The sequence below is a fragment of the Ananas comosus genome, linkage group 7, assembly GCF_001540865.1.
Source record: "Ananas comosus cultivar F153 linkage group 7, ASM154086v1, whole genome shotgun sequence".
Taxonomy (NCBI): domain Eukaryota; kingdom Viridiplantae; phylum Streptophyta; class Magnoliopsida; order Poales; family Bromeliaceae; genus Ananas; species Ananas comosus.
Genome location: NC_033627.1, coordinates 3,567,785 through 3,579,985, shown reverse-complemented (window position 1 = coordinate 3,579,985; position 12,201 = coordinate 3,567,785). Strand labels below are relative to the sequence as shown.

General features: G+C 33.6%; 1 protein-coding gene across 1 annotated transcript; it reads right to left on the bottom strand.

Annotated features, from left to right (window-relative positions):
* LOC109713311 (aspartic proteinase-like protein 2) lies at window positions 3,116–10,133 on the bottom strand. Its single transcript, XM_020237316.1, has 10 exons — window positions 9,719–10,133; window positions 9,205–9,334; window positions 8,531–8,790; window positions 6,995–7,222; window positions 6,048–6,210; window positions 5,264–5,337; window positions 5,072–5,168; window positions 4,859–4,925; window positions 3,577–3,648; window positions 3,116–3,448 (listed from the first exon to the last, which is right to left on the bottom strand). The coding sequence occupies exons 1-10, from the start codon at window positions 9,967–9,969 to the stop codon at window positions 3,282–3,284; spliced, it is 1,509 nt and encodes a 502-aa protein (XP_020092905.1). The 5' UTR covers window positions 9,970–10,133; the 3' UTR covers window positions 3,116–3,281.

Sequence of the window (12,201 nt, the reverse complement as noted above, 5' to 3'; positions counted from 1 at the left end):
TTTCCCAGAATTGGTGGCATTGGTGAGATTCTTCTTACAAATTAAACCATTTGATTGTTAAAACCTTCTAGATTGATGATATGTAGATGTCTACGTAGAGCGTCACAGTGACTATGACATGCAAAAGATGCGTGTTTCCAAAGCGATCATCACAAAGAATAACACAAAGAGGAAAAAAAATATATATGTATCTTTGACTTTATGTAATGTTGATAAGGATCATCAAACATAATAATTAATGTTCACTACTATGTACTATGGTTTTTTTATGGTCTTGCTAAATAGTGATCTAATTAAAGCTCCATCATCATTAATTATATATAATCCAACAAAAACATCTACATGTTCATTTACTTGGCTCATGGAGGTTTCTTAGATTAAAACTAATCTAAGAAACCTCCATGAGCCAAGTAAATGAACATGTAGTTACTGTACCTTTTTTTAAGTTTAGTTATTTGGGTGAAGTTTTTTCAGGTTGTAATTTAACATGCAATGAATCTGCAAGTACTGGCAAACTTAAAGTTATGTTTAGTTTATTATTACAGATGAAGGCCTAATTTAATTGCAGATTTAGTTGCATCCAATTTGTGTACGGGTAAATATGCAGTAGTTAAAGAAAATAATTTTACATCAAAAATAATCTTAACTGTGTGTCTGCTTTTAAAATAAAGAAAAAGAGCCTCCCCCCATAAATACCTTTTTTTTTTTACTTTTTGGTTCTAATTTTCGAAAATCTATATGTTACCTTATCAAAATTTCAAGCTAATACATTTAATCTATCACCATCAGAATTTTGTCACTATTTCATCCTTTTTTATAATTTGTACTAAAAAATATCTTAAAAATTGATAGAAATATATTGAAAATTTATTTTTTCTTATAAAACAAGTAAAGACAATTCGGTCATTTCGCCCTCTTCATTAACACCGTAATTCTCTGAAAACATTTCTAAAATGTTAAGAAAAAATATATAAAATTTCAAAAATCACGAAAAAAATTAAAAAAATAGGGGGCAAAAATTTTATGGGCACCGGCCCCAAATTAGTTAGTTTGGGGCCCGTCTCCGATGGGCGCTGCATGGCACAGGCGCCACGCGGCGCCCATCCACCACTGCTCTCCCAATATGGGGAGAGCATTGGAACTTCTAGGTGCACCTGGTGCATCTATACCAGGTGCACCATAAAATTAATTTTTAATTGTTAGTTTTTTAAATTACAATTTTATGTAATAATTTATTTATTTATTTATTTAGGAGTTATCATGTAGAGATTAAAATTTTAAATTATATTTGGTTCCGAAAAAAAATTAGGAATAATAAAAATTATCCACGCTATTCCACGAAACCAAAAATAAATTTATTTTAAAATTTTAATTTTCTAAATCAATAATCATGAATTACAGACCATATATATAAATCTTAAATCATAACATATATACTACCATATTAAGTTACAATTTTAAAAAAATTAAACAAATTACAATTATGGTGCACCTGGTATACATGCACCAGGTGCGCCCAGAAATTCCACTGCTCTCCCCATATTGGGAGAGCAGTGGCGGATGGGCGCCGCGTGGCGCCTGTGCCATGCGGCGCCCATCGGGGACCGGCCCCAAACTAACTAATTTGAGGCCGGTGCCCATAGAATTTTTGTCCAAAAACAGGTACTAAAAGAGAAAAACTTGCTGTTTTTTAGCCTCAGGAAAAAAAAAAAAAAAAAAAACAAAAACAAAAACAAAATATAAACTTTGTTTTTTAAGGTAATTTCGTCATCCTACGTATAAAATAACAAAATCTACAATTCCAGTTCCAATTACAACCCCTCTTTCCTATCCTCTTATTTTATGATTACATATATCATTCTCATCTACACAAGGATTGTTGTATCTCTTAAGTTCTTATTAGTCAACAATGTATTCTTCTGTCCAGTATGTAAGCATGCGTAGCAGCTAAGACTTTTCTGGGCCGTGGACTCGATCTGTTGAACGCGAATCCTTACTTTGACAATGTTGAAAAGCTTACTCATCTTTTGAATGGTGATCATATTATTATATAATTTACGCTCCCTGTTGGGATCTTTGTGGGCCTACACAATAATTACTTTAAACCAACGTGCAACGTAGCGTTCCCTTGTTGAATCATTCATTCGTTTCTTGCAGAAACTATTCGCATAAATCGATGAACAAATTAAAGAGCTGTTGATTCTATAGATATTGTTGACTAGAAAAGAGTCAGTAACAGGAACTGATTTTCATACTCATACAGGTAATCACACCCCACATCTATGATTATCTGTATTTTTTTTCAGTAAATACAAGATGATGCGCCGAATAATATGTTCGTACATCCAAACAAATGTTAGGATTTATAAATTGTTATATTCAATCTCTCGTTGCTTTTCAACGTTGGGCCCAGGTGTTTGATAAAAATACGATGAAATGAAAGCAAAAGCGAGGAAAAATTTGGAAGGAAATGGAACGAAACAAAAAGGCGACTCCAATTAAGAATCCATCATTCATTATATTGGAAGCATTCTAGTTTTCGCTGTGGTTTTCATAATAATGTAGTAAAAAGAAAATATTGATGTATTTGCCAAAATTGATTTAACAATCCAAAAACAAGAAAAAAACACCTAAAGAGATTTATCAGAATAGAATGCAACAGTGATAAATTAGGCACATAGCTCTTTTTACAGAACATCATTATCCTACACAAGCACATGGTATGTGTGAACAGGTGGAATGTCACACAAGTTCCAGATGAATCGAGAAGAAAACAGTGAGTAGGGAAAAGTTATTAAAAGAAGGGAGAAAAGAGTCAGTGAGGTTAAAGTGAGGATTATAAAACTAGCAAAAGTTAGAGATGAAAGAAAGGGAAAAGAATAAAGAGTTGGCCAATACACAGCAGAGTACTAAAGATAAGTTGTATCCTACCTGATCATTGATCATTATGTATAAAAATAAAAGAAGCTATTTCATACACTACAAATGTTTTTACACAAACATCAATGAGCTTAAGTATCTATACATCATCTCGAAGGCATTACGGTAGCTAGCAGTTTGAAAAAGCAGAGTAAACATAGCCTACTATCAGCACAGAAATGTAATAAAATTGATGTAGAACGGCGAAAAATGTGAATGCAATTAATCATTACATACATTGTGGTATAAAGAATTTACATAAGAATGATATAGCAATTGGTGTGAGTAATCGAGTCATTGATGTCCGAATACATCAATAAAGAATGAATAACATAAGTGTGCGTGTGCGTGTGCGTATGTTGCTATCTCTGTGAGATGGCCAGAACAAAAATATGCACAAGGAAAATTACAATTCCAGCGGGCATTATCCCATAAAATGCGGTGTTTGGTGAGGCACTTACATCCAATTGCCCGGCATTTAGATACTGATTCTTTCCAGATGATGTAGTAACATTAACAGACATGGAACCTGAACAGAAAAGAAAAGTGGAGGCAAACTTTACAATCTAAGAATTGACTTTGGAAAAAAAAAAAAAAAAAAAAACCTTCGCCTTTATTGTTTAGAGTAAGTGTTCGTTTTATGATTGTTATACTTACAGTCATAATCCACCCAGCCAACACGCTGATTAGCCAAGTCGTAAACGAAAATTTTGTCCTTTAAAACAAGATCTGCCAGGAAAATGAAAGTCATCAATAAAATCTAAAGTGGTGCAGAATAACTTATGTTGAGTTTAAATATCAAAGCACTCTAAAAGAATAAGCTTTATTAGAAAAAATATGTTGTGAAATAATTATCAATGAACTATAAAATGATACATGATAATGTATATTAAGATTTAAAAGTCAAGGCACTCTAAAAAGAATAAGCTTTATTTGAAAATGTAAGCCTCATCATTGAATAACAATAACAAAGTAAAACAAAAACTGTTGATGGATGAGCAACAGTATATCCTTTCCGACTACAAGCCTACAATCCTTTTTTTAATTAGCTAAATTGTGTATTGATGTTTGTCAACATCAACTTATAAAAGAAAGTCCATTTGAAGTATGTTATTAAAAAAACAATAAATCTACAAATTAAAAATTCTGCAGTAGAATCTTCAAAGTTGTAACTGCAAAATTAACTTCATTTAATAACTTGACCAGTCAAAAAGGCCATTTAATTTGATTACAGGAAATAAGTGTATTGTCTTTATTTTTCTTTCATGTACTATTATTCCGATATTTGCTCAGTAGCCATCTTTTCTGGTATATTCCTTTTCCTTAAAATGACTTCCAAATGGATTCTAATAACTAAAAGCAAAGAAGTGCCACAAATTTAATACTATAGTAAATCATAAGGTATAAAAGTGTGTGAAGCTTTTCCCACAATACAGAGACTAAAACTGAAAAGCTAAAATTTTGATTGACAAGGTAATGGATTCTAATGAGGATCAGAACCAACACATCTCCTTAAGCCAGACCATGCATCAGAAATAAGTGTTAATTTTAGATCTCAAGACAACGGACTAAGACTATCTCATGGGTTGAAAGTCAACTGCCAACTATAGTACTCTAGTCATTTGATTTGAGGTTCCTACAGGTAGAGACTAGTACATAAATGACACACACACGCTCCATATAGTTAATTAGGTATAACTATGAAATCTAAGCAACAAGGTTGAGGCTCTCATCTTGGGATCTTGCAGGCAAAGTATAAACAGTAAATTCATGATGTAAATGATTTAAATGGTTAAAAATTCATATTAGACCTACTAGTCCTAATACTATCATATTGTTCCAGTAACATGTATCTGTCGTGTGGCTACAATGTTTATTTACCAGCATGTTACAAGAAAAGGAGGAGGTTTTAATTTTTAAAAAAAAATCTTCCACATACCTCCTAATATTGTGATTTCTTGGCCCTGGTTCTTTTGCCAGCCAATGCACCATATAATAGAATTATCCTGCAAACAGAAATGTGTATGGATATTAAAGAAAAGGTAAACAAAGTTCGAAAGAAAGGACGAGCCTGAAAGTACAGACTCATCCTGTTAGTGGTAAAAAGCGGATAATCAGATTGTAGAGTGAAGAAACATGTGCAGCAACTTACGACAGAACCCTGCTGCAAAAGATAGTCCTCCGGCTTTAATAACAAGGTTGCTCCCCCCATAAAATTCAATGAAACAGTTGGAAATGATGAATCAACACTGACACAGAAGCAGGGATTATATAGAATAATAAGCTACTGAACATCTTTACAGAATATGAGATTATGAATTACTATTGTTAAAAGAATAAAAACCTGTTGGATGTAAGAAAACATTGGTTCCCTTTTACAATAAAGGAATGTACTGACGATGAGAGAGAAGATGTTATCTGCACAGAGTGAAAAGCCTTCACTGTAAGCAAAATTATCATTATACAATGATCAAGAGGATAAAGCTTTTGAGCACATTTTTTATGTTCAATTCACACCAAATTTAAATGTTACTTGAAGACGTGGACAGGGTTAACTTAGATGGCTCATATTTCTTCTAAATATGATTTAGCTGATGAGATTTGATACATTCTGATAACATAGAACTTTCAAGCAACCCACACATCTTAGATGTTCCAGTTAAAATTTTGACTTTTTGGAATATTTGACAAAGTGGTGGGTAGAAATAGCAAAATGAACATTCAAAAATTAAGGAATATAGTGGGGAGTGACATTTATTAGATTAACAAGGTTAAAATGTTCAATAGCGTACAATTGTAGTTTCTCCATCTTTTGTGTTTACTTTCTAGTTTCTACTTTTCTGGTTATTTTCCTATTAATTATTGACTTACTGGTGCTAGTTGTTCCTCATTATGTCAAATTAATCACATAGAAGGTTGGCACTATATTCGGACAAAAACAAGGCTAAACATTACAGAGTGTTTTCAACTTAAATTGATCGATCTCCTAAGCCACTAGATGGTCCAGGTAGGAGCAGCTGTCTCTGTGAGTTTGCCCACAACTAAAGAAAGAGTAGTTCAAGAGCATACGCAAGTACAATCCTGTAGTTTTCAAATCACTTGGAGAAGTAAAAATATATTATACTTACAGCATTAACAAAAGGATCATATGCTTGATCTGCAAGGTAAGCCAGAGTCGTCCCAGAATCAACAATGGTTCCTTGTGTGTTTGATGTCGCAAACAGTGAGGAATCAATAGACAGTGTTTGACCATTGACAGCAATACTCTCAAGATTCAAGTTGTAATGAGGCCTATAAAGGTAATAAAGAGAGCGCCATTACTAAAGCATCTTTTTGTCAGATGCTGTAAGACAATCATGTTTATCTCCAGATGACAAGGAAAGAACTTCTTAACTAAAAGTATCTAATACCAACTATTTCATGAATTTGAGATTATTAAGTGTGTGCTTAAAATTATGCAACCTCAACCAATTAAGTTCACATTTTTATAATAGTCACCAATGTGTTTTTAGACAAGAAGAGAAGAGAAAGAATGCAGAAATAAAAGTTCTCACACTTTGCAGTCACATTGAGATATTGCAATGCAGTTGTAAATAGCTATGAATATTGTATGCACACTCAACAAGTTCACATCCAGCTTAAAAAGCAGCAATCAAAGGTAGATGATAAAGAGATACAACAAGAAGCTATTTACGAAGAGTATATCAGCCTGATAATATGCTGTTTATGCAAGAACGAAAGTATGAGAAGTAGATGATGCAATGTATTCATTTTCTCTTTTAGGAAGATTTTTGTTACATAGTACATATTTGATTGTCCTATCCCGGAAAAAGCATGTACAAACTAATGGTGAAAGGAGCCCAGGAGAGCAAAGCAAAGTTGAACAAGCAACAGTTGCATCATTCATGAGAAGAAAGACCAAAAGAAGAAAGCGTGCATAGAATAAAATAAGCAAATTACTATAAAACTCTGCTATTTAAAGACCATTCATATAAAGTATGGAATGAGTAAATCCAACATTGAAAAGAGCCACAGGGCCAATCAGACCCTAGAACTCTTACCAAATATCACTTACTGTGATTGTACGAGTGGGGTGTAGACTATTCCCGGTTCTACAATCTCACCGAGAACAAGTATGCCTCCACCATTATCTGAACCTTTTAAGCAATGAGAAAACACCTTAGGAGCCACCCCTAAAGAGTTCAATTGTGAAATGACAGACAAGTCATGCTGTCCAAACCCAAAAATCCCATCAACTGCCCTATCTGGCTTGGTTAGGTCTCCTGACTGTGAGTTGCTACATCTGTTTAAGGAAAAAGCATAACATAACTTATTATCTAGCAAAGATAACAGAAATAAATTGCATCATGATGTTCAATCCTTAAGCAAAAACTATAAATTGCACATGACTGTAGCCAATTGACAAAATATCAATATCCAAATTTTGAGTAATTGGAAGGCACATTAGAATTTCCTTACACATATAACATTCATGCTTGCAGGGGGGACTTATAAAGAAACACTTACACAATATTAGTCAAATGCTTCAAGGACTAAGTGAAACTTAAGAGGAAAGTTCAAATTCATATTGATGTAATATACCACTTCTTACAGCCATGTCAGTAGCAGATACATAATTTTTGCAGCCAAAAACGTTATGCCATGGTTTTAAAAAGCGGTCTACGCACCGCATATGCGGTTCTTAAATGCACCGGGTATCAATATACGATAGTATATGTGGTCGGTCCGCATATTGGGCCTCATATGCAGTCCCCATAATAATATGCGGCCACATATTGGCCGTATAATATTATGCGGCCTCTCNTCCTATATGCTCTGTTTTTTTTTTTTTAAGTGTAGTTAGTGTCCTATTTCTCTGGTAAATTTTGTTCGGCAGTTTTGTGATTCTATTTCACGGTTTGAACTTTATAATATGCTTTACATTTTAGCCAAGTTATAGTGCATTTATACAATCCTAATTATAAGAAGTGTATTACTACAATTGTTTTAAGTTATATTGTTTTATTATTTTAATTGCTAAACGCACATGCACCACATACTGCATCGATCAACTGTCACATACTGCATAATGCTTTTTGACTATTTGGGTCCCAGGATCACATGAAAACAACAACGAGAGCAGTACGTGAACTAATAATTCAGAATATCTTGTTTTGTCGGAACTCTCCTATTAATGGCCTGATATGGACGCCTAGACATTTGTCTCCAATGATTGCATGAATTATTCAGCCTAATCAATTAGAAGAAATCAAAATGACTAACTCTGCAAAATCTGGTTTGAAATTAGTGGTGCCAAAGGCATGCAGCCTTGCAATAGATATAAAAAGAAGCAAAAGTCTTTCTTGTCACTGTCTATAAAACATTAATTGAAATATTGAATAATTGTTAGACTGCATATTTTCTATAATGAAATTATAGTATAATATTTGCCTTTTAAACATAATTGATGCTATATATATATATATATAGGTATGGGTCCTCCAAACCCCCCATGCTACAGGATGGATTTTTTTTTTAAAAAAAAAGAATATAATTTAGTAGAACATCCCAATCATAAAGTATATCAAACAAACTCACACACTATTCTTACCCAAAAACAACCGTAGCTGAAGAGTTGGCAGTCTGCTCATTCCCCATAATAGTGTCGAAGTACATCGTATCAGATACATAGTACCCAGAAGTTCCACTTCCATCACCATACTGGAAAGAATAATCACACGGAGAGCTTGATGAGCCGGAAGTGGAGCAGATCGCCTCGCCGGACTGGAGGGCAGATGTGCACCGATTATCTGAGCAAGCGATCTTCGATGAAGTAGATGACTTGTCGGGGTCAAAAAACTCTAGTTGAATCTGAAAAAAGAAAATTACAAAATATTCAAGCCATACTGAAATAGTCCCTCGAACATTAGTCCTTTTCTATTGGCCCCCTCAAATTTTAGATGCTTCGACTCTGGCTCATTTTCGTTAGTTATCGGCCATTAAATTAACCATTTGAATCCACAGTTCCATCAGCTGAAAAGCTGGCGGAGCGTAGTGAAATTCAACAAAACCTCCAATTCAACAACCAACAAAAGTTACTCAAATGAGAAACAAATAAACTTTGATGGGGCATCAATTTAAAAATGGAGTTGGGTCTCCAAACATTCTTCACCAATATAAAAAGCAAGATTATGCGTTCAATTTAACCGATATGAAACAAAAAAGAAAAAAAAAACACACAATTGTGAAAGAAAAAGAAGAATTTGACGAAATGGGAGGCCTCACATTTAATCCGCTGGATGTGGGGCATCCATTACAGGGATTGCAAGCCACCCACAAAATATCGCTTCCGGTGTCGATCTGAACGTAGAATTCCTTCGGCGGATTCCCCAATTGCACGCGCGTGAAGTAAAGCCTAAGAATTTAAAACCCAAAATCAGGAAAATAAAAGGAAAAAAAAAAACACATCTTTATTGCCAAAAAGAAGAAAATTTGACCTTTTTTTTTCCCTCCACGATAATAAGCCACACTTGCAGATAATTAAAGAACCGATACCAACAACGCTAAACTCTTCATCATAAATTCTTGAAAATTCTAAAATATAGAAAGCCAAGAGAGGAGAGGAAAACGAAAGGCACATCATACAACAAACCAATTCAGAACCCTAAGAGAGATTTCGCTGAAAAGCGAAGATTCAATCACAAAAAGTCATCAAAAACGAAAAGAAAGAGACACGTCAAAAATAAGCAAAAGAAGAGTTCCCGGAACCGTAATAAGCAGGAGGGATCGAAAAGGGTACCCAACGGTGAAGGGATTCGCGGAGCCCTCGACGGGGAAATCGACGACCCCTTCGACGGAGGGCGACGACGAGCCGAGGAGCATCCGGCTATGGCGAGCCCTATCCCGCGCCTTGAGGTGCTCCAACGCGACTCCATGGCGGGGCAAGGCCCTCTCCAACCTCATCCTCTTCGGAAACCCCTCAATCCCCGCCGCCGCCGCCGCGGCGAAGAGGAGGAGGAGGAGCACGACCACCACAGGGGGCGGCCTCATCACCTCCACTGCTCCTGTTCCCGATCCCTTCTTGCGGAGATTAGGAGGAAACTAGGGTTTCGCGCGAGGAAGGAGAGGGAGCGCGAGAGAGAGAGAAGGGGGTAGGGGTTTAGCGACGCTTTGGGTGTCGGGGAGGGTGGGGAAGAAGAAGAAGAAGAAGAAGAAGAAGAAGAGATGTTGCGTTTTTAAAGATGTGTTGTTGTGGGAAAGAGAGAGAGAGAGAGAAAGAGAGAGAGAGAGAGAGAGGGGTGGGAAAGGAATTACGTGAGACAAGCGTACCTGTATCAATGTTCCTATACCTCTCTCTCTCTCTCTCTCTCTCTCTCTCTCTCTCTCTAACATTTGGAAACTGTTACATTGCACCTGGTGTATTATATAATTCATGCACCGCACTCACGTCCTGTTTTGACCTCGGAATAGTATGAAAACAAAAATTATATTTGCTTATATACCCCTCAAAATTTTAAAAATATCTAATTTGCCCCCTTTTTTTTCTCTTTTTAATATATCTCTTATATGTTCCTCCGTTATTCTAAAATACCCCTACAGTTACAATCCGTTAAGTTAACTTCGATTAAATGTGAGTTAAATATCTATTAAAGTTTTAAAAAAATTAAAATATCTCTTTTGACTTTAACTTAAGGACAAATAAGAAATATTGGTGATGATAGAAGGGTGTATTTGAAAAGACTAAAAATCAAAATATTTTTTGTACCCTAACTTAAGAGCAAGTAAGAAAAATTGGTGATGGCAGAAGAATATATTTGAAAATACAAAATAATAATTTTACAGAGATAACGACTATTGCTAACAGTTCATTATCAGAATTTAACTCTAGAAGTATATTTGAAATAATTTGGAATATAATATTAGCCTTCTAAGAAAGATAAATTAGAAAGTTAGTAACTTTTCAAGAATATATAAGCAATTGTCCCAAAAAAAATTTACAAAAATAATTTTTCATAAAAATTCTTTTTTTTAAATTTTTTAGTCCGTCTAAATTTTATGGTAAGTGAATATTTTTGTTATCTGAATTTACAAAATAAAACAAAAAAACCAGTTTTCAAAAAAAAGCTAGTTTTTCTTAAAAAGTCAAGTGGACGAAAAACTGCTAGAAAACCCTTTTCTTTTTCATATTTTTCTGAGAACCAAACAACCGCCTCAATTATTTTCTTTTTTGATTAATCTTTAAAAATTTTAATTTTACCGTCCAATCTTTTAATTTATTTAATTTGAGTCAATTTGTAACTGTCTGACTTTAAAATCTCAATGCATTTAAATTAATTAAAGTAAGCGATTAGCTTAGATTTTGCATTCGAAGAGTCATCAAATTAGTTCATTCAAATAAATAAAAAGATTGGGTGCTATAACAGAATCAAAATGGTTTATAGTTCAGGTAAGTTTTATACAGTTTTACTAATAACTTATTAGGATAGTATATTTTGTCAATAAAATAATTTATCTTATTTTTTTAAAAAAAAGTTGACTTGAAAATGAAATGTGATATTTTGTCTGAATATTTATTAATCATACTCTTTTTTTATCAAATACTATTAAATTTCTTAAGTAAATTAAAAATATATTAACAAAAAAAATATTTTTACATCCAAATAGAATCTTAATGTTTAATGATAATGTTTTAAAGATGGCGTGATTTATATTCCAAAGTTAGAGTGCCAGAAGAAATTTCGACTTATGAAAATGCTAAAATAAACAAAAAACTTAAAATGCACTAAAACCTTGATTTCAACAATTGTTTTGCAATTCATTTGAAAATCCTTGANATGTTTAATGATAATGTTTTAAAGATGGCGTGATTTATATTCCAAAGTTAGAGTGCCAGAAGAAATTTCGACTTATGAAAATGCTAAAATAAACAAAAAACTTAAAATGCACTAAAACCTTGATTTCAACAATTGTTTTGCAATTCATTTGAAAAACCTTGATTTCAATTTAATTTGAGTAAGATATTTTTTGGTCTCATGATATGTAATTTTTTATAACATCATAGAACACATCCACCAAAATTAAAGGTCTCATAATAAAATATTAAGAATTCATATGTTATTTAAGGATGTCTAATACTATAAATAAAAAAAAAAAAAAATAGGGCGAAATATTTTTTGATAGAACTGTAAAAACTACATCTCAAATAACTTGATACGCTCGATACAAATGTGTTGTTCATTGTTTCTTGACGAAACCAAATGCATGCTTTTGCTGTGACGTCCC